The sequence below is a fragment of the Ascaphus truei genome, chromosome 13 (genome assembly GCF_040206685.1).
Source record: "Ascaphus truei isolate aAscTru1 chromosome 13, aAscTru1.hap1, whole genome shotgun sequence".
In the NCBI taxonomy this organism is placed as follows: Eukaryota; Metazoa; Chordata; class Amphibia; order Anura; family Ascaphidae; genus Ascaphus; species Ascaphus truei.
Window position 1 is genome coordinate 24,409,908 of NC_134495.1, and position 23,914 is coordinate 24,433,821.

The 23,914-nt window shown below is 42.1% G+C and overlaps 1 protein-coding gene across 2 annotated transcripts in view; it reads left to right on the forward strand.

The window, feature by feature from the left end:
• GRK3 (G protein-coupled receptor kinase 3) overlaps positions 1-23,914 on the forward strand; it is a 226,811-nt gene that overhangs the window by 185,554 nt on the left and 17,343 nt on the right. For both annotated transcript variants that reach the window (XM_075568954.1, XM_075568955.1), the window contains 2 exons: positions 1,103-1,197; positions 10,687-10,794. In XM_075568954.1, the coding sequence (XP_075425069.1) occupies positions 1,103-1,197; positions 10,687-10,794 (203 nt within the window). The remainder of the gene's footprint in view (positions 1-1,102; positions 1,198-10,686; positions 10,795-23,914) is intronic.

Genomic DNA, 23,914 nt, shown 5'->3' on the forward strand with positions numbered 1-23,914 from the left:
GGCTTTAAACTTTCCCGAGATACCGGCCCTCCCTTCAAAGTCTGTATCTATGGAAGCAAGGGGGTCCCCGAAGCTGAAATTAATGGGGTTCAGCTCTGGAGACTCCCTGCTTCAATCCTATGTTTTAAAAAATTATAAATAAAAAAGTGCAGGAATTGCTCATTTTAATGGATAAATATTTGAAAACACTGACAATAATAGTTACAAAGTGACATAGACTTTATTAATGGGAAGAGTACTAGGTACCTACTGTAGCCGTGTACTGTATGTTAATGTTGTAATTGCATTGTTACTCTCTTTACACCCTCTGGATTATGTTGGTGCTCTATGAATACTCTGTATACTAATAATAAATAAATCGGGTAGCATTTTTAAACAAGACCAGTACTCCTGTCGATGATCTGTTTAACCCCTCTGCAATCTAGTATCGGAGTTACTAGTCACAGAGACAACTTTACTCTCTTGTAAGTAGTGGTACCTTTGAATGGAACAACATGAGACTTCTTAATAGACCGTAATTTGTGCTTCCAAGAACTTTGAACTCTCCATCTAAGGCTCCAAACATACATGGCCAATCTACATCTGTGAAGGTCAGACATGCTGATCCCTGAAGAAGTATCACGGTCTACCAAACACAGCCATAAAAACACGGGCTTCATACTCCACGTCTGTTCTGCAACTTGCTTGGCACCATATGGCTAGCAGGACTTTCACGGAGAGACGTGTCTCGACGTATGATAACAAGCACGATAAGCAGAGATTACATTTGGCATTTACATCATATCTGGTCAACCAATGGCCGTGTATAAATTTCTGAAGTAGAGGAACACTGACTTTAGCAAACGTTGTTTCAGATCCCCTTTATTAAAGGCAAAATTGTATTTCCCATCAAAATACATGCACCAAATACAGTACATGGTGTATTGTTATGCATTTTGCTATTCAAACCCTTTTTCTATTGTGGTCCATTACAAAGTATCACAAACTGTAAGACCTCAATGATTGTCATAGGTTTAGCTGTCCTATCTCTGATGGGGGTGGGGGGGATATACATGACTCGTGTGTTGGTTCGCTGTAACCTTTCTATCCAATCTGTTTCCAGCCAGCAAATATTCTACTAGACGAGCACGGACATGTGCGGATATCGGACCTGGGCCTCGCGTGTGATTTCTCCAAGAAGAAGCCACATGCGAGCGTGTGAGTACTTTGATTAGATATCACAACCCTTCCACATAATGTGAAAGCAGCCACTTGTATTCCCGCACAGCATCCCAACTCTGAAAGCTAACCTGCTGCATTGTATAATGGTGAGGTGTATCTGTACACACTTGCAGCCAATAGATCCTAATATACCTACAGTACCCATGCCAGATCTGCTATGAGGATTTCATGTGGGGCCAGGACAGAGTCCTTATGTTATTTTGTGCTGTACACCAATATAGAATTTGTGTACAATAAGAGGAGAGCTCAAACTGTTATATAGGGGACTTCTGCGCAGTCTTTCTCAACTCAAAGCCCCCAAGCAGATTTGGGTGCACATAAAAAGACCTTATTCTAGTATAGAGGTTGACAGAAACCCATACCATAACCAACACAGAGAGGGAACAAAGGCTGATAAATACACAAACCGCTCAATCGTAAAATCCACTTGTTTCACACACAGTATTTAAGTCTCTTCCAGTTCAGATATCACACAGTAATGACACTGCAGGTATGGACCATCTTGGTGTGGAGACGGATAAAAGGACGTACCTTCCACATTCAATATTTTAATGTAATGTGTCATTTTTCATTTTGTTATGGGTCAGCCTTATTGTAATAAACACAGTATACTCTGAAAGTAGTTTTAAGGGAAAATTGCACTTGTAAAAAAAAAAACGACAGCAAAAATGTTACTGGCGCTTCAAAGATTCTGACCATAGCGGTAGACTTTGCACATCTGTGTGATGTGTCGATGTTTGGGGAGGGGGAAGAAGGGTGGCTGGTATTGGAGGACTCCAGTGAAATATTTGGCCTTTGGACTAAGTATTAGAAGCATTTAGCCCAGTGGTTCCCAACTCTAGCCCACAAGAACCCCCAGCAGGTGAGGTTTTAAGGATCGGAAGCAGCGATGTCCTTGACCGAGTTGGGGCTTCTCCAGGACTGGAGTTGGAAACCACTGCTTTAGACGATTGAAGTGCGTTGCTTTATATTGCAGGATGTCCGTCTCCAACAGGGTTCCAAACCGTGAAATACTGCTTTAATATACAATATAATAATGATGTATTGCAAGGATATTGGGGCCGCTGGATGTGACGCACAATACCTAGCGCACTGCGGTGGCTGTTATTTTCAATCTGTAGAAGAAAACTCTCAAAGTGTGATAGAGCTCGTCAGATGTGACAGGACAAGAGCCTGCTGCTAATGTCAGATGAAGTCTGCAAGAAGCATATTCGCGCAGCAGTTTGTCCTTGAGGTGCTAACAGCTGATGTGTGGGCTTCTGCTAGAAAACAATCCGGCCTTTCATAGCCATGCACAGTGAGTGTAAGAGGAGGAGAAACGGTTTAGTGAAGTGGATTATCTTTCATTCACATCACATAAGAGGCACCCTTGCAAAATGCGACAAAATGCCTTCAAGCCAATACATGCACATGGCTCCCCCCCACTCCCCTTACACACTCACACCCCTCCCCTCATACAACCCTCAAGCACTCACACCTCAGCATGCCCTCACACCCCTCACACACACCCTCACACATACTCCCCCCAGCGCACACTCACTCCCCCTGCACACACTCACTCCCCCCGCACACGCTCACTCCACCCACACACACTCACTCCACCTGCACACACTCACTCCCCCGCACACGCTCACTCCTCCCGCACACGCTCACTCCCCCTGCGCACATGCTCACTCCCCCTGCGCACACACTCACTCCCCCTGCGCGCACACTCACTCCCCCTACGCACACACTCACCCCCCCTGCGCACACTCGCCCCCGCAGCGCACACACATTTCCCCCGCGCGCACGCTCACCACCCTGCGCACACACATTCACCCCCCTGCACACTCACCCCCGCCCACGCACACTCCCATACACACACAACCATGCACACACGCCACCCCACACACTCACCCACACACACACGTGTGTGTTTCCCCCCCCCCCACACACAAACACTATACGTGTATATATATAATATATATTGATAATAGTATTTTTTTCTTATATAGAAATATGTATAGTGCACCGTATATAGAATTTTTCAGGCAAACATTTCTGCCCCGTAGAGCTAATTGTTTGGCCCTTGAATCATAAAGAATTGACTGTTTTTTGTTTCTTTGGAAATGAGGAAGATTGTTCTTTTCATCGGGGTATGTGCTTGTCTTCTGGCCCAACCTGTGTCTGGAGTCCAAGGGAGGAGAGGCAGGGGAGGGGGATTGTCTGTGCAAACTACTATTCAGCACATAGGGCTGTAACACAAGAGGAATCCAGAGGAAATGAAACCCCTCCTGTGTCTCCGCTTCCTATATTTACAAACTAACTTTAAAGAGGGATTGAAAAATCCTGATGTCTGTATTTCGAAAAACGGACGCATCAGTCAAAGCGTTTTAATGACCCTCCTGGTAATTGACTTTGGTTAATTTTGGCCTCAGCAGGCACTGCACCCGTAATTATAAGAAATTGGTTGTAACGGCGCTAACTTGTGCACAGTGTCCTAATATAAATCAAATATATTGAACAATAATATAGTATATAACAGAAATGAATATCTTAATGTGAATAATTAAAGTGAACTGTGATCAATTAGTAAATAATGTGACAAAATAAATTCCACCACCCAGTGTAAAGGTGCTAATTGAAAAGCTACTCAAAACCCTTGATTAGACTGTTCTCTTAGTGTGTTCGGTTCCAGAATTCTTCAAAAATTCAGGGGAGCACCAATGTTCACGTCGTCATGATGTAAAGGAATAATAAAAGCAACATAGTATGGTACAGTTTCGACCAGGTGTAACTTTCTTAAAAGTGAAAAGAAATCCACTCACACTCTTCTTCCTATTAGTAAGGCATTACAGAGACACTCCTCTCTCTGAACTGAGCTATAACTCAGGATATCTACGTCTGTGATGATCCTGACTTATAGCTCAATTCAGAGAGAGGAGTGTCTCTGTAATGCCTTACTAATAGGAAGAAGAGTGTGAGTGGATTTCTTTTCACTTTTAAGAAAGTTACACCTGGTCGAAACTGTACCATACTATGTTGCTTTTATTATTCTTTTACATAATGACGACGTGAACATTGGCGCTCCCCTGAATTTTTGAAGAATACTGCACCCGTAAGTCATCATGTCCTCAGTATTCTATATGAATGGCTATATAGGAAGTGAATATCCTTCCGCAGTGTTAAGGGCATAAAAGAGGCTATCTTATTATTCAGCATAACTTCCAAGGAAAGAATAAAATGTAGATGGCAGAAATCGCGCATTTCAATGCCTGATTATTTAAGGATTCGTTCCCACTACAGGCATACCCCGCATTAACGTACGCAATGGGACCGGAGCATGTATGTAAAGTGAAAATGTACTTAAAGTGAAGCACTCCCTTTTTCCCACTTATTAATGCATGTACTGTACTGCAATCGTCATATACGTGCATAACTGATGTAAATAAAGCATTTGTAACAAGCTCTATAGTCTGCCCACTTCGGTACGGGTAGGGAGCCGATATTGCTGTTCAGGACGTGCTGACAGGCGCATGCGTGAGCTGCCGATATGTACTTACTCGCGAGTGTACTTAAAGTGAGTGTCCTTAAACCGGGGTATGCCTGTACATAACTTCTTTTTTTACCATTCCCCTCCCCCCCACCCCCTCTTCCATTTTTACCATGGATGGGAAGCAAGGGGTCTTTTGAGCTGAACCGCATTCATTTCAGGTGTTCCCGAGATACTTACCAAAGAAGGTGCCACCAGTTCCTCCCCACCAGGGGAAACAAAATGGAGGTATAAATCTCCTGCATCACGATGGCCAATAGGATGCTGCAACATCATCTGTCATGGCTTCCTGGAGACTTCGCGTGACGCAGGAGATTTAAACAACCAGAAAATACCAACGGTACGTTCTCTAGTGAGTGTCTCAGTGGACCTGGGAGTTCCCGAGGTTCAGCTCGAAGACGTAACAACAGACGTCGGAGCGCAAATAGTTAACAAGTGATATAAAATGACAAAAGAAAAATATGTGCAGACGTGTTAAATACTCTATATGTACGTTAAATGTGTTTATGTTGTACCACTCACGTGATGTGAGATAGTGTCAAGCTTTTGAGACATTCAGTCCTGAATGGGGTTGACGTACTGGCTTCTTGTAACTGGAAATCAAGGTTCTCCCAGTGGAATGGGGAAAAAACAGAGAAAAAAAATAGTTCAATACTGTTTAAAAAGATAAATGATGAGGCAGGCCAGGCCAGGTCTGAGCTGACCCATCCCAATAGATTTGCCTTGTTGAGTGAAGATATTGGGAGTAGCAGGGCAGAAATGGCAATGCTGGGGGAGACTGAATCCTCTAGCAGCCAGGGGAATAGTTCCTCCTGCACAGAGGGGAATTAGGATGCTCAGATACCAAGGCAGATTGTGGTGGTAAGGGACTCAATTATTAGGAAGGTTGATAGAGCAATCTGTTGCCAGGACCGCATGAATCGAACAGTTTGTTGCCTCCCGGGTGCTCGGGTTCGGTACATTGTGGATCGGGTAGACAGATTATTGTGAGGGGCTGGGATTGACCCGGCGGTCTTGGTACATGTTGGCACCAATGACAAAGTTAGAGAGGGAGAAATAGAGGGTCCTAAAAAATTATTTCTGGGATCTAGGCCAAAAGCTTAAGGCAAGGACCTCCAAGGAGGGTTTTGGGTTTTTAGAGCACTGGGACTCCTTTTCTGAGAGGTGCCATCTTTATTCTAGGGACAGATTGCACCTCAATGAAGAGGGATCTTCTGTGCTAGGGGGAGAATGTTAAAAGGGTTGGAGATTTTAAACTGGGATGGTGGGGGGAGGGGAATGAAACAGATAACAAACTAAATAGAATAGATGAGGAAACAAGGGGTTATGGAGGTAGAATGGGGGCAAGTGCTCGTTTGACAAGCAGTGAGAAACCCATAGTAAATACAGATAATACTAGAAAACTTCTAAAGACTAAACCAAGTTGGCGCAGAAAGGAAGGAGCAGATAAGATAATAATACAGGCTGAAAAAAAACCTTAAATGCATGATAATGCTAGAAGCCTGACATATAAAATGGGGGAGCTTGAATTAATAGCTGCAAGGGAGCAGTATGATATCATAGGCCAGCGGTGCGCAAACTGGGGGGGGTAACTGCGGGGGGCACAGGGTTTACAGAGGCCCCGTGCGCTTCCCGAAGGAACTTAAATGAAGTGCCGGGAAAGCAGCGAAGGCCTCTGTAAACCTTCCTTACCGTGGTTCAGCTGGCATCTGAAGACGCGTCGCCATGGCAACGCGGCGTCAAATGGCGCCACGGGTCATGTGACGTCACGTTGCTATGCTATGGCAACATGACATCATGGCGCCCCGGTACCGGGAACCACGGTTAGGAGGAGGAGGGAGAGCAGGACAGCCGGCAGGGGGGCGCAGGGAAAAAAGATTGCGCTCCCTTGTCATAGGTATTACTGAAACATGGTGGGATGAAATTCGTGACTGGGCAGTTAATTTAGAGGGTTATTCCCATTTTCGGAAGGATCGAGCAAATAGAAGAGGAGGTGGAGTATGCTTATATGTTAAACTGGATCTAAAACCTATTGTAAGGGAAAATGTTTGAGGGGAATGATGAAAATGTAGAGACCTTGTGGATAGAAATTAGCAGTGGAGGTAAAAGTATAAAGAAAAAGTTTCCAGGGATATGCTATAAACCACCAAATATCTGTGAGATTGAGGAAGCTAAAATACTTTTGCAAATGGAGAAGGCATCAAAACTGGGTCATGTTTTCATAATGGGGGATTTTAATTATCCAGACATAGACTGGGGCAATGAGATTAGCATTACAACAAAAGGAAACAGGTTTTTGGGGGTGCATAAAGACAATTATATGACCCAAATTATTGAGGAACCAACCAGGAGAGGGGCAACACTGGATTTGGTAATATCAAACAATATAGAAGTAATAGCAAATATTCAAGTCCTGGAACATTTGGGTAACAGTGATCAATCATAACATGGTCTCATTTGAAATAAATTATCAAAAAAATGATTACTTGGGTTCAACAAAGACCTTAAACTTTAGAAAGGCAGATTTTAATAAACTGAGGACTAATCTACACGTAATACATTGGGATGATGTTTTTGCAGGGGAAAATGTAGAAGAGAAATGTGCAGTCTTTAAAACATTGTTAGAAAAGCACACTCATCATTGTATACCCTTGGGTAATAAGTATAAAAGAAATAAGTCTAAACCAATGTGGTTAAATAAATAGGTAGGGGAGGAAATGGACAAGAAGAGGAAGGCGTTTATATTTTTTAAGTCAGAAGGGAAGGAGGCATTGTATCAGAATTATAAGGAATGTAACAAATTGCTTTCCTTTGAGGAGGTAAGTAGGAATTTAGACCAGGGTAATGCAGTTGATGTGGTCTACTTAGATTTTGCAAAGGCTTTTGATACGGTTCCACACATAGTTACATTGTTACATAGTTACATAGTTGCATAGTAGATGAGGTTGAAAAAAGACGTAGGCCCATCAAGTTCAACCTATGCTAAATTTAGAGAACAGATACTTTATCCTATATGTATACTTACTTATTGATCCAGAGGAAGGCAAACAAAAAACCCCATTAAGGGGAAAAATTAATTCCTTCCTGACTCCAAGAATTGGCAATCGGATTAATCCCTGGATCAACATCCTTCCCATGTATACTTATTTGGTATATCCCTGTATACCTTTCCCATCTAAAAAGATGTCCAACCTTTTTTTGAACAAATCTATTGTATCTGCCATCACAGTCTCCATGGGTAATGAATTCTACATTTTAACTGCCCTTACTGTAAAGAACCCTTTCCTTTGTTGCTGGTGATATTTTTTCAACCTCATCTACTATGTAACTATGGAAATCAAGGTTCTCCTATATAAACAGTGGAATGGGGGAACAACCGAGAGCAACAATAGTTCAATGCTGTTTAAAAAGAAAAATGATGAAAACAGTCCTTGAGTGAAACACATAGGATTGTTTGACTGCGTAGATCTAGATCCAACCAGCGTGAGTCTAACATCGACCACCCCTGAGCCATTGTGGTCTACATGCGTTTAAAGGGTGTTGAGAGTCTGAGTTCATCTCTACCACCTCTACCACCCATTTTTATCATTTTCTATCTTTATAACCCTTATTGCACTGTTTGCTTTCTGTCTTTTCCCCATTCCACTGTTAACAAGTGAGAACCAGTTGCATTTCCATTTGCAAGAATCCAGTACATCAGCCTCATTCAGGACTAAATGTCCCAAACGCTTGAAAACATCTCTCATGACGCGAGTGGTACTACATAACCACATTTCACTTATATTGCGTATTTAACACGTCTGCACTATATATTTTTTCTGTTGTCATTTTATACCCACTTGGGAATCAATTGTGCTCTGACGTCTGCTCTGTTTCAAGGGTAATTGGAAAATCCCCATCTACGAGCTGTGTTTATTCCCTAATGTTTGTATAAATCCTCTTTATTTATTTTTTATTGTCTAAATCATGAGTTTTCACTACATTCCACTGGTTTTGTCACTGTGTAGATTTATTTAAGTGATTATTTGCGCTTTATCACATTTTATTCAGCTCCAAACTTCCCACCTATGTTTAAAAATAGCTATGTATTCAACTTGAAATGCATTTTTAAACAATGAAAGTAAAAATGAAAACTATAGTTCAGCTAACACTGCTACATCAATTCAATACAAGACCCAGCAATTGGTTTACCAGAATGTGACTTTCTCGTGAGCCTTGCAAAGAGCCTGCTGTAAAATTGCAGTCTAATTACAGCCAGATTGAAGTATTAAAACAATGGCAAATAATCTGATTTCCAGAGGAGCTGCATTATAACAATCACGGCTACCTTTAACGAGTAATAATTATGAGTCATCGGCTGTGATTCATCTACAGATTGTAACGTCTCCGGAAATAAAAGGTACCCAGCTTACTGAACCATGCCCATTTAGGGACTAATTCCCATGTATTTGGAGGAGTGTGTTTGCTCGCTATAGTTACAAGGAAAAACGGCTTTTATATTGAAACAAATAAGTTGTCTTATCTGGCACAGAATAAAAATGAAGGCGGTAGAGTAGACTGCTGTCTCACCCCAACGCGTTTTGCCTGGCAGCAAATCAACCTGGTTCTAGTCTATTAAATATAGACATGGCTAGTTATAAGATGGCTTTCTACATAAAGCTATCAAAAGGCTGCATGCTAATTTCTGCAGGATTGTGGGTAATGCAGCTGTAATATACATTTATATTATCATTGGTTTTAATGAGACCCCCTACATCGTTTGGAGCAAAATCAATAGACCACGTAACTAAACAAGTGTCCAGATCAGTCTGTTCTCTTGCAATGAGTGTGCATACGATCAATTCAAATAATAATCTGTTACCTAATAAGTGAAAAGTCAATGTAATTGCCTTTAATACACACTTTCCTTCATTAAGCCATCAAGCCTTTAGAGAATCATAAAAATAGCGCTGATATTATAGCACATGGCACAACCTTGGCAAGAACTCCGATAACAAGAAGCCTGCCATTGATGAGAGATATCGCTTAACTGGAGTATTCATTTAATTCCCCTTTGTTACCTGTTCAACACTTACTGGGGCTGTCCTCCCGACTGAGGGTAATTGTCTCCTTTTTCACTCGCCCCTTAAGCCTTTCACTGTCAAATGGGCTTGCGCATTGCGGGTCCCTCTGGCCGTTAAAGGGTTTACTAAAAAGGAGCATGCAGCACTGTATAGATAATATAGAGTTAAGCACCATCTTTTTAGGGAAGATCTAGATGAATCGCGTCTTAAAACACAAACCCTTGGCAGGTGTCTCTGGGTAACTGTGCCTGCCTCTTCTGCTGTGCAACAGTAATAGTATCCATTTAAAGAGTTCTTGGCCCCGGGTTTCTCTTTCATCTGAGGGGGCTCCTTGGCATTTAACCTCGTCATTGCAGTTGATGTTGATAATCATAACTGAAGGACCTACATTGTAGTTCCTGCAAACATGAATGTGTCTTAAAGCTAAAATGCGATGTACTGTAGACGAAAAGGGATATCCAGGCAGAGAAGCCAATCTGGTATTATGAGATGTACAAGACACACCATTATTACTGCTCTGTCTCAGGTTTGTGTGAATGCTGTGCTGAGTCTTGGCAGAAATGAAACATTTACAAGTATTCCTTTGAGTTATGGTGTTGGGGAATGCAGACAATCCTAAAACTCGGGCACAGGGCAAGTACAGAACATTAATGTTTATCCTGTAACCATCACGTATTTTACTTGCACATTTTGCCCGAGTCTTGTTGGTTTGGGTTGCATGGAAACGTTCGTCTTAAGTTGGCAAAGCTGAAAGTTGAAATAGGGTATGTACTGTAGATCAAATAAAAAGGCTACAGTGAAATAAAATCAAGTTGCAGCTTACACATGCAAAGAAACATTGTGCTAAAAAGCTTTTGATTGGCATTTCAGAGGGACGCACGGATACATGGCGCCGGAGGTGTTACAGAAAGGAACCGCGTACGATAGCAGCGCAGATTGGTTCTCTCTAGGATGTATGCTCTTCAAACTTCTGAGAGGGTAAGAAAAATGTTCACTTCTATTCAAGTCGATTATGTTGCTCTTGAAGTACAGTACATCAAACGAAACCTTTAGACACGTAGATTTAACCGTGGTCTTGGTTTTTTTTTTTTTTTGACAAGCATTTGGAGCAAACTTTGTTTTATCCAGATAAGCGGCAGTAAGCGTACAGCATTTGTCTTCAACCCATACAAGGCATCCTGACACCGTTTGTTGTGGAGTATACAAACACGGCTGTAGCATTATCCTCTCTGGCTGAGGGGACGGTGATAAAGGGGTTTACTTGAACATTCCTGTGCAGAAGTCACAGCCCAGGCTTTGGTGAATTCAGGAATACGCAGTGTACGTTTAGTATTAAAACCACATTCTCTGCATTCACCAGCAAGACATTCTACCCTACCGCCTGTTATTCATGCTCTGGCAATACTGAAATGTTCTTTCGTCATGCCGAAAAAGCTGATTTGATTTGACACCCATGGATCAGTGGTACAAAGTCTTCTGCCCAGCTAGCACGAGCCTTGCCAAGCTGAGGTTGTTGAAAAAGGGTAGGTATGTTTGTCCCAGTCACAAGCTGTAGAGTGCACCTTCACAAACCTACAACATGGAAATAGCCAAGATATAAAAGCTCTTGGGTTTCTCCAAATTTTGGATGAACTGCAGAATGAAACGAGGTTACAGCTACTTCGGTAAAGGGGGGGAAAAATGAGGGGTGGAATAACAACAATAAAGAAATGCCTTGGCAACCCTCAATTGTGTTAGCTCTGGGAGATTAACGGGTAGCGACCATGAAAAAAAAAGCATCTGTCTGCATATTACAGATGAGAGAAGCAACACAAGGCACATTCGTATCTTAGTTAATCTCATTTAATAAAGCCAATGCACAACGTTTCCACCCATACTGTAGGTCTTTCTCAAGTGAAATAAAATGCCACTTTCTTTCACGTGAGAAAGACCTATGGGTCGAAACGTCGTGCGTTGGCTTTATTAGAAGAGATTAACTAAAATCCGAATGTGCCTTGTGTTGCTTCTCTCTGCTGTATCCATTGGATTCACTGCAGGCTACCCTTCAAACACAGGAGCACCCGTAATTGTATCTCTTATTATTATTTTTCTATTGGTGTGCAGCATTTGTCTTTATTTTAGCATATTACAGATCCCATCTCTCAGTAGCACTCAAAAAAAAAGATTCCCCTATTTGGAAACAAATTGCCTCTGGTGAAATAGCTGCTTGGGCTACAATGTTGTACTCCAAGTTCATTGGGAATGGATGGTTCTGTTTTATGTCAATATGGAAATAATTATGATTGTAGGCAATAGCATTTTCATCTTGCAAGAAAAACATACAGCAGTTGAAATATGGGCCAGAAGCATACAATACGTAATTCACCACCAGCCTAAATATGCAAGAAGATGTATCTCTGGAGTGCAATACCAAAAGTAGACGGCATAAAGATGTTTTTCCATAGACTCCATTTATAATGTCCTCTTAACGCATGATGCATCTCTACTCCGAATGCAGCTGTGTGAAGGTCATTACATAAGAATCGTTTTGTATCTGGAGAATATGTTGTACCTAAGAGCTACTAAACTCTTGCACGGTTAACCCCTTTGGTGCTATTGTACCGTATAATACAGGGACGTCAACTCCAGTCCTCAAGAGCCACCAACAGGCCAGGTATTCGGGATATTCCTGCTTCAGCAGAGGTGGCTCAATCAGAATGACAGAGCAACTGATTGAGCCATCTGTGCTGAAGCAGGGATATCCTTAAAACCTGATGTGTTGGTGGCCCTTGACTGGTGATGGTCATCTCTGCTGTGACACATCATAACAGTACAGCAGTGTCAAACAGGATATTGTTAAATGATCACTTCCTCCTATTTTTGTTGTTTTAAAGTTTTTTTAGCCCCTATTTTACAGGGTGGAGGAGGGGGGTCTGTTCCTCAAGTCAACCGCCACTATTTTCAGCTCTGGGGACCCCCTGGTTCGTGAGATACTTACCAGTGATGTTACCGGGTTTAAATCTCCCGCAGGGGACACAAAATGGGGACACAAAATTCCAGCCAATAGGAAACTGCAACCTCATCAGTTGTGGCTTCCTATTGGATGGCCATGTAAATCCCCCTTTAGAAAACAGGAAATAACACTGGTAGCTCCACTAGTAAGTATCTCGGAATATATAGCTGAAAATAGCACGGCTCTGGTGGACCCCCCGCTTCCAATCCTGTAAAAAAAAGAAACCGAGGTTAGGGTGGATTGCTACTTTAAACTTCTCTGTAATTATATTCTTGAATGGGCACCATTTGTGGCATTTTTAAAGCAGTTTCAGAACAAACGTGATGGTAAATTCATTTTTACTTTAAAATGTCTCAAAACAGATGATTGCTCCTTTCTGACGCCCAACTTTCTAGCCAGGTCTGCCCACATTGCCTAGGCGCTGTAGGGCAGGTTGACCCTAATGGCAGGAGACATTTGGTTTGAGTGTCCACCTTGGCCTACATCAAGAGAAGTCTCTGGGAGCTGTTCCCTCTGCTTCCCTTCTTCAACCGAGAACCGGACTGGGTGGTGATGGGTTCTGCCTTGTGCCCAATTGCCTCGACTGACACTGACCAAGTGGCCAAGGAGCCCAGCTGCAGAAAGTCTCTGTAGTATTAGTTCCTGGGATCTTGGGTCATGGTGTAAGAATTTAGGAGGGTTCATTTCTGCAGATGGATTGCATCCTGCCTGCTTTGAACAATCCTGGATAATTTAGCAGCTGGCACCTGAGCTCATTATAGGGCCTCGTCATCACAGAGCCTCTCGTTAATTGATTCCTCTGACCATTGGTAATCGCTCATTATATTCACCTCATGATATTCCTGCTACAACAACTGAAGTTGTACAAAGCTTTGCAATTCATTTGAGCAGATCAAATATCTAATTTTGTAATGATTGAGGGAAGCAAAACGTCCCCTCGCCTTCTTCTTTTTTTTTTACATTGCCTGACAGCTAGATAGAGCAATCAGAACTCATCTTAATAAAGGAATGCTCTGTAATGGAAATAGAGACTTCCTAGGGAACAGAATAATTGATGTCCTGTAGCCTTGGAAGTTGGCATCAAATCGTACCGAGCAGAGAGCGAGGAGATTAAAAGAGCAGGCCAGCAGAACCAATTCACAGAAGAGTGTGAATCGGGACAAGCATGTGGATGACTGGTACAGAAAGTACAGATTAGACTTCAAGAAAAAACAAGTAAATGGCAAACTCAGGCTCATAAAGCAGCGATCGCCCGATTTAAATCAAAGGCGTTACAGTTAAAATCCCAGCATCCGATGATTTAATAAATGGTATAGACCAGGGGAGGGCAACTCCAGTACTCAAGACCCCCCAGCAGGTCCGGTTTTAAGGATAGCCCCAGCTTGAGCCTGTGGCTTAATCAGTGGCTTCAATATATTATAAGAAATGCTGCACACCTATAAAGCTAAAAAAAAAAATCAATACAACGACTGGTGCTCCAGGTCCGAGGATCTCTGTGTGATATTCCAAATCAATATAGTTAGGTTGAAGAAGCAAGGCACAACGGATTTGTGATATTGAAAATGTATTACCAATTGATTGACGTTTCGGCCACACTTGGCCTTTTTCAAGAGTAAATGCCATTTACTCTTGAAAAAGGCTAAGTGTGGCCGAAACGTCAATCAATTGGCAATAAATTGGCAATATCACAAATCCATAGTGTCTTTCTTCTTCTACCTAACTATATTTATCAGTGGCTTTCCGTTAGTAGAAACGGCTAAACAAAGAGAGCCTGCTCTCGAGATGACACGTGGCTGGCTCAGGCGATTTTATTCTTCACATCTCTGGTAGCGGAGTTGAAATAACTGGTTTAACACACCACCCCGTAATTATACATAGTGTACAATCGGAGGTGGACAGGCGCTGTGTTTAGATCACTTGTCTGGGAAATGTGCTGCAGTAGGTTCAGTTATGAATCCCAGTGACTTAGAACGGCGCTAAACAACAGTGATAGTGCAGATAATTAATAAAGTGCATTATAAGGTGAAACTGAAATGATTCTCAACCTTCACAGGGAATATGTACAGATTCCTTTACAAGTGGTATAGCATCCAGGGTAGGAAGGGAGCGATGGTATCAGAAACACCCTTTTGGGTGTTCCTGATACCATCGCTCGCTTCCTACCCTGTACTGCAGTAGGTTCAGCCTGGCCAACGATATTCTGCAATACCTGCAGAAACTCCCATCACTCAGAGAGCGATAGGAACACAAGTGATCCCAGTTGGAATCCTGCTGCCGGCGTCCTTGTTACGTTATCGTTCTCGGTAGAATTGTACAGTATGTGCCTCACCAGTTAGAGGGTCAATTCTTAAAAAATAAATGCACCAATGGATCGAACTTTTTTTTTTTTTTTAGATTTTGTTTTTTTTACGGTATATTTAGAAATGTAATGAGACGAGTCTCCGAAAATATATATCCAGCAAAACTAACGATGGTAGCAAACAAAAGAGCTGGTAACATTAACCTGACATATCCAAGGGGGTGCCTTTTTATATTAACCCTATGGCTGCCAAGGAGTTAAAAGGAGAGAGGCAAAACGGCACAGAAAAGGAACGGAAATTCTGTTTTGTTTCTCTAATGTTGTGTGAAATTTCTCTCTACAGATACAGGGCGAGAAAATGTTTCTGAGCCACTTAGGATTTTCACATATTTCAAACCTAAAATGTTATTAGATCTTAATCGAAGTCCTAATAATAGATACAGATAACCTGACACACAAACATGATACTTTTCAACATTTATTTATCCACAAATGATTCAACATTCAATATCCATGTGTGAAAAAGTATTGTATGTGAACCTTTATATTCAGTACCTGGTGGCGCCCCCTTGAGCAACAATGACTTCAACTAAGCGTTTCCTCTAACTGCTGGTCAGTATCTCACATCGGTTTTGAGGACTTTTGGCCCATTCCTCCTTACATAACGGCTTCAACTCAGTGACATTTGAGGGCTTCCTTGCTCACTTCAGGTCCTGCCACAACATTTCGATGGGGTTTTGGTCCGGACTTTGACTCGGCCATTCTTAAACACAGAATTTCTTCTTCTGTAGCCATTCTTTTGTAGATATGCTTATATGTTTAGAATCATTGTCTTGCTGCATGACCCACTTTCGCTTCAGCTCACGGACAGATGGCCTGATATTTTCCTCTGGAATCTTCTGATACAATGGTTGTGTCAATGATGGCAAGCTGTCCAGGTCCTGAGGCAGCAAAGCAGGTCCTGGCTATCCTTCCATGAACACCATTCTTGTTCAGTCTTTTTCTTATAGTTGAGTTATGAACACTCGCATTAGCCAATGTGAGCGTGGCCTGCAGATCATTGGATGTTACTCTAGGGTTCTTTGTGGCTTCCTGGATGATTTACCGGTTTGTTCTTGGAGAGCTTTTGGTAGGACGACCATTCCTGGGTGAGTGACTGTGGTCTTGATATTTCTCCATTTGGCTGACAGTGGATTGGTGGAGCCCAAATCCTTAGAAATGGTTTTGTGACCATTTCTAGATTTATGAGGATCAGTAACTGTTTTTCTGAGGTCCTCAGAGATTTCTTTCGATTGTGGCATGACGTGTTTCCATATACATGTATGGTGAAGACCAAACACACAAAGTTTCTGATCTTTATATAGGGTGGGGCCTCCCAAACTCACACCTGAAGATCTACCTAATTATTTAAACACCCGAATGTTATTGTCCCCTTTTGATTTAGCTGAGAAAACTAGGGTTTTACTTACTTTTTCACATAGCCTGACTCTTTATTACTCATTGTTTGTCTAATTCATACATCATTTTGTTTCAAACGTCATGGAATGGGTTAATATAAACCCTATTGATTATTTAAGAAAAGACTGGTTTTGATTCAAGAAGCTTATCATGGAAAAACGATGGAATTTCCTTAATTGTCATTGAGGTTCACAAACGTTTCCTCATCACTGTACATGTACAGGTATACATGGACTGTGAAAAAGAAATATGGTGCGCAGCTATTAGACCATTTAACTGAAACCCACTTAAAGTGATATTGTGTGATAACTGGATAAATGAATACAACCCTTAATTCTTAGGGTGTATAAGCATACAATCTCTGTAAATACAGTGGCGGCTGCAGCTGTTAGAAGGTCAGGGTGGCTCAGCACTCCGACAGCACTACAGACAGAAAACACAAAAAAACAGCGCAAACCGCATAGTGAAGTATATCAAATTATATTGTTCCGTATAAAAAGGTAAGTATTAGGCGTACATTGAGTAAAAAGAACAAGCGCATTGAGTGCTAAAAGCACAACGAGTTACCACTCAGCAACGGACATCAGGCAACACTGGATACCGCAGCAACAGGGATTCATGAGGTCATCATCACGTCCTCGGTACAGGATACTGCAAGAATCGAATCGATCCGGTGGAGCTGTCTCTTTTGGAGGAATATCCCTCCCAGTAGTGTCGGCAAGCGAGCTTTCGTCGGACTTCCGTGTCGCGTCCAAACGACGTCACAGCGACATGCGTCAGGGTCTTGTGGTACACGTTGGACGTAGAATGAGTCCAATAGATAAGAGTCCCGGTGCACCAATCCAATGAGGATAGAAAGTCGCAGCACCAACAATTCAATAAGCCACCATGCAGTACAGCACAAATAACAAGGGCTAAAATCGGACAGTAAAAACAACTAATCCTACACGTTTCGTAGCTCACGCTACTTCATCAGGGAATAGTTTGACAATGAATGCTGTCTACATTAAGTACACCTCCCTCCTTTCGTATTGGACAATATTTAGATGATAACCGCCAATCGAGCTGATACTAGGAAGGGTGTGGAGGGGAGGAGGAGTTACCAAAGCAGACCAACAGCTCACTGACAATCAAACACATTACACACATCATTTTATTTACATAAAAAAGGTACAAGCCTAAAATGAAAAGAGAACAATGTTAATAACATAATCTTTATCTAAAAAACGGCAAACAAATTTTAAAACAGAAAGAATAAAATACCAGAAACATAATCAAATTAGAGAGAGAAAGAAAACCCCTAATAAATCAATACAGAGCCCAGACGTCTATGTCCTCATTTAACCCCTTAGGGGACATTGTATTGAGCTTAAATATCCAGAACGTTTCTTGAGTGGAGAGTTTTTTTTTAACTCTGTCACCCTTTCTCCTATCACAAGGTATTTGTTGGATACCGCTAAATTTCAGACCTGAAGGATCCTTCCTTTGATGTAATAAAAAATGTCTAGAAACACTGTTTCTTATATCCACTTGGCGGTTATCATCTAAATATTGTCCAATACGAAAGGAGGGAGGTGTACTTAATGCAGACAGCATTCATTGTCAAACTATGCCCTGATGAAGTAGCGTGAGCTACGAAACGCGTAGGATTAGTTGTTTTTACTGTCCGATTTTAGCCCTTGTTATTTGTGCTGTACTGCATGGTGGCTTATTGAATTGTTGGTGCTGCGACTTTCTATCCTCATTGGATTGGTGCACCGGGACTCTGTTATCTATTGGACTCATTCTACGTCCAACGTGTACCACAAGGACCCTGACGCACGTCGCTGTGACGTCATTTGGGCGCGACCCGGAAGTCCGACGAGAGCTCGCTTACCGACACTACTGGGAGGGATCTTCCTCCAAAAGAGACAGCTCCACCGGATCGATTCGATTCTTGCAGTATCCTGTACCGAGGACGTGATGATGACCTCATGATTCCCCGTTGCTGCGGTATCCAGTGTTGCCTGATGTCCGTTGCTGAGTGGTAACTCATTGTGCTTTTAGCACTCAATGCGCTTGTTCTTTTTACTCAATGTACGCCTAATACTTACCTTTTTATACGGAACAATATAATTTGATATACTTCACTATGCGGTTTGCGCTGTTTTTTTGTGTTTTCTATACATGGACTGTATCTGAAGCGGGTGAAGTCTGTTCAAATCTTAGAGTTGGCTTTCCTTGGTCACCCAAATCTGATTGTCAGCCTTTCGGGATAGTGTCTTGTTTCCGACATTAAAATGACTGTAAGAGATGGATATATTATAGGGTAGAAAAGTTGAAGTCCGCAACACTCAACGGGCATAACGAGTACTTGCCCAAGGTGCTCGTGCATAGTAATTGGTCCAAAGAAAAGTCAAGCGGACTCTCCGAACTTGAAACTGGAGAAAATATTTGTATTCGACTGACAACGTTTTGGTCGACGCAGGAATCTTTTACCAAGGCAAACATATGTTCTCATCTTTTAACCCTTTACGTGCTGGGGAGGGGGGGGGGGACAGCACATCGCAGTCACACCGCAGTCACACAATCCCTGTGTCACTGACCCAGAACATGATCTCCAATAGAAACATTAACTTAAAACATATGACGTAGCTTTGTAGCGCAGTCTAGGGTGACTTGCTGCAGCCACTTTGCCGCCAATCAGTTCCCTGCCCTAAGCTTACCCCCAAGTCCCTTAACGTTAAGTCCTTGCCCTAACCCGTTACCCTAAAACCCTAACCTTAACCCCTTACCCTACAAAGCCAAACCGTAACCCCTTCCCTTGAACGAAATCACTAATGGTGAAAATATCGCTCAAACTCAAATATCAATATACATAAAAAACAGGTGCATAGGGAAATATATACGCTTTGAAGCACAATAAATAGTGACGAAGGTCACAACAGTCCCCTTAATAATTAATTTCTCTCCCTGTGCCTCAGGCAGAAAAAAAATAGATTGTAAGCTCCACGGGGCAGGGACCTGTGCCTGCAAGATGTCTCTGAAAAGCGCAATGTAAAGCTAGCAGCGTTATACAAGAACATGCTGCTATTATGAAATATTTATTAAAGTGTGGGAAAGCATTCTGCTAACCTATTCATGTGACCTAATACGCTTACTAATAAAGTTCGAGACCAAAAGACTGGAAACCGTGAATACGGAAATTGACAAATTACTTAACGATATAGATACAGGCCAAGAAAAACCTGGCTTTGAGACACTGGAAAAAAGGTTAAAAACCAATATTGACAAACTTACCACGGAGATAAAGGAAAGGAAACAACGCACGTTTATAAGAGACTTCATTGATTTCAGGGATAAGAAAATATTTAGGTGTAAGGTTAACCGTTCAAATCCTAAAACCAACAGAATCTTCCACCGAATGGGAAGCCTCCACAAGTGACATTGAGTCTGATACACCTTCTGGTCGCACAGATCAGGGGAGAGCAAACTTTTGGAGCTGCGCCCTCCTGCCTGCTCCCCATCGCTCTCGCGCCCCCCTTAACTTGTTTGACGGCATCAAGTGACGCCGCACGGTCACGTGACCCCATTTGCCATGGAGACGGACGTGTGTACTAGCATCTAATATATGTCACATACTCACTTCCTGTATTCCGTGGTACACAACCCATCTAGTTCCCGGCTCTACACTAGACGTCATTTAGTCGCTATACTCATGGGATGTGAACCTGCTTGCATACTTGCCTGCATCTGTATGGCACGTATGTGTGTTCACATATGATAACACAGTGTTTACCCTACTGCTACTTACCCTCCGTCACTCAGTCCATACCCGGGGATTTATTTTATTTAATGTTTATATTCACTATTGCTTACTTTTATCACTTTTTGTTTCGGCGTTGTTATTGATTACAATTAAAAGTTTATTATTTTTGTTTTTAGCAGTTTAGATGTCTTGCCACCATAGTTTACTATAGGTATTTGGTAGAGTTAGATACCTTAGTCCTCCCGTGGATAATATATATACTGTATGTATGTATATATATATATATATATATATATATATATATATATATATATGATATATATATATATATATATATGATATATATACCTGCCTAAGACATGCAGATGAGCATACAGTTGTATTTACATTTGTATATATATATATATATATACTCTGTTATTTCACCTTGAGTGCGTATTAAGGGGACTGTTGTGACCTTGGTCACTTTTTCTTGTGCTTCAAACCCCTTACCTTGAAACCCAGAATCGGAGAAGCCCTTACCATAAAATCCTTAACTCCTAACCTTACCCTCAAGGTAACCCCATAATAACTTATCTTAGTGGCGAGATGGCCAGCAGTGAGCTGGCTAAGTTGTCCCATTCTGCCGTGGAGCGCAATGATCCCATGACATGGTGGTTGTCGTGGGGCACTCAAATGCTTTAAAATTCTGAGAGTGCCTGTTGACTTTTCATTGTATATTCTAGGACAGATAAAAACTGTATACAGGATACTTATAAAACACATCTACAGAAGATGCGAGCTCACCTGGTCACAAGGTTGTGTGTAAAGGCCGCGTAGGATCTCCTTAGCACTGCAGCTTTAACAGCGATGCCTGATTCCTGTTGAAATATCTTTGGTTGCATACCTGATGGGAGTGAATGTGTCAAAATAACAATCTTATCCATGATTGGGGCTTGCCAGCAGCTAATGTGCATATGATACAGTTTAATGTCAGACTGCTTGCCTCCGACGTGAAGGCCATGTGGCTTTTTTCCAAGTCCTTCAAACGGCTACAGGCATTTTTTGCAAGCGTAGACGAGCTCCAGCACTTCACTGACCCGACTGGCTGCATTGAATGACCTGCTGCATCCCTATGACATAGACATCCAGTATCTTCGGGATAACACATTTGCCTTGTGTGTCATGACCAAAGCCCATCAACCTTCATTGGTACCCTGGCATAGGGGACACGTATTTGTTGGGTGGGTAGGAAAGCCGGCCTTCATAATCCTGTATTTTGTATACTATCTATAATGTGTTGTTTGTTTTACATTTTACTTTACCAATAGAAAGGAATAACCACAGTCAGCTGGTGAGAGAACATTAGTTCATTTCTCCATATTTATAACCGTTCTAGTTTGTGATGTGATCTGCAAAACTATCACTCAAAACGGCAAACGTGAACACTCCCACATCCAAGCAATTTCGCTGCCGGAAGGGCCGGCGACACACTGGCAGCGAAAGAGTTAAACCCATACAGCTTTTAACTCCATTCAAATGCCGAACCAGCTTTTCAGCTTCATGGGGGGGATACTGCATGGATATCTGTAATACCGTACCACTCACGAGGGGCTCCGTGCTTTTGGGTGCTGTCTGACGTTCCTTCTTGAGTTTGGTAAATAGATGATTTTGTATCTAAGCGGTTCTTACTATTTTTGTATTATTATAACTCGGTACCCCAGCGAATATGAACTTATTATGCAAACACGTTTTTAAAAAATGGCTCCCGTGTCTGACTCTTCAGAAGAGACCTCGGAAAGTATGTGGGTCGGCACAGCAAGGAAGTTGGCCAAATTAAAATATATACCTAAATATATATATATATATAGAGAGAGAGAGTTGTTGAGTAGTTTTCTCCAGTGCGTATTACTAGCGTTGCTGGGCCACTGTGTCTGAGGAGGGATTCAGCCAGTACGCAAATTAAATAACGAAAACAGGCTTTAGAAGGGTAGAAAAGGTGTTGACTCGATTACATCTCCGTCCTTTTGCCCCACGCAGCACGTGGCCTTCTGAGAACCCAACATAGGATTTTGCTTAGGACTAACCCATTGACATTCTGAATTCTTATCGGGTGTAAACAGCTGCTTGTTTGTTTAACATAAGTTTCCACCTGAATTGAGTGAGCATACAAGCAGTGCAGTAACCTCAAACAGCAACTGAGCAAATGCGTTTCTATTCATGGCTGGGTTGATGTGGAGTGTGTCCAAAAGGGCAGGAGTCCCCTGCAGCAGTCTGACGGCATTATTCTTGTGTGGTTGTCCTCATCGTTTTATCAGCAACCTGTTTCAGTTGATCCAAACGGCTCATTTACAGGTGCTTCGGCCGAAGCCAAGATGGACGTTGTGGTTATTTAATGCATACCTTATTTGTATAGTTCTATAAAACTCAATAACAAATACAATTCAAGAAATACAAAGAGCAGAGGAGCTGCACGGGGAATAAGCCACAGTCTGTTGTTGCAGCTTCCTATTGGCCTGAGATTCGGCCACCATTTTGTTTCCCCGGAGGGAGATTTAAACCTTGCACTGCTAAATATGTCGGGTACCATTTGGTTTGGGGGGGGCACTCGGTTGCCACCAATAAGGCAAGAGAGAGGGGGAAAAAGCAAGAGGAATTAAGGAAATTCCCCTTCCCAGTGCTATGATCTTTGCGCCCTCATTTGTGGATGGTCCTAGGTCAGCATTTCCTGAGACTTGTACTATATTCCCCAAATTGCTTTGCTTGTAGCACAATCTTAGCAGCTGCGGGATTTCTGTTTTCCGCCCGCACTGCTTTGCTGACCCTGTACAATGCATGTTCTGCGCGCGGTTCCGTCAGCGGAGAAGAGCTTGCGCTTGGCCGTGAAACTGCTCTATTAGCGCAGGCCAAGCTAAGAATGAACAGGGAACAAAATCATGGCTGGTTATTTCGAATTATTCCAGCTGATCATTTCTTTACCATTATCTGCAGTTGCACACATTCTGTGCGTTCAATAAACGGTGTAAGTAAAGAACCCCCACTTTTTATAAGCCTTTTTCTTTTTGAAATCCAACGTTGCGTTTAATTTTTTTTTTTTTTGACCCTTCTGCACCAAACGTTAGGACTGAATTTGTTGGCACATTCGAGACTGGAATAATGTGCCCATTTTAATTTATTTTGTTTTCTTCAAAATTGTGGCATATAAGAGCCAGTCCGGATTAGTGCATCTTTTGAATGTGTGCATTTTCATTGAGAGCTGCTGAATTGGCTTACATCAGTGTACTGACCTTGCACAATGCCCTTCATAGTAGAGAACGAAAGTCTACAGTGCCCTCTACTGGAGGAAAATAAAATGAGACTTAATACTTTGAAAATTATTTCAGTGCATGTGAACCTATTGATGAACTTTATCTGTATCTGTGCTTGCTCTCTCTCTCTTTCCTTCCTCTCGCTCTCTCCTCGCCCCTCTCTCTCTCCCAGACATTTGTAGACCTTTCTGAGACATGCATATGCACCACAAATGGTGTTTTTATTTACTGAAAGAAGTCTGTAACACAACTCAGAAGCAAAGTGTGAGACACAGTGCTCATTTGCATGTCATTACCCAGAATCCTTGGCGGCC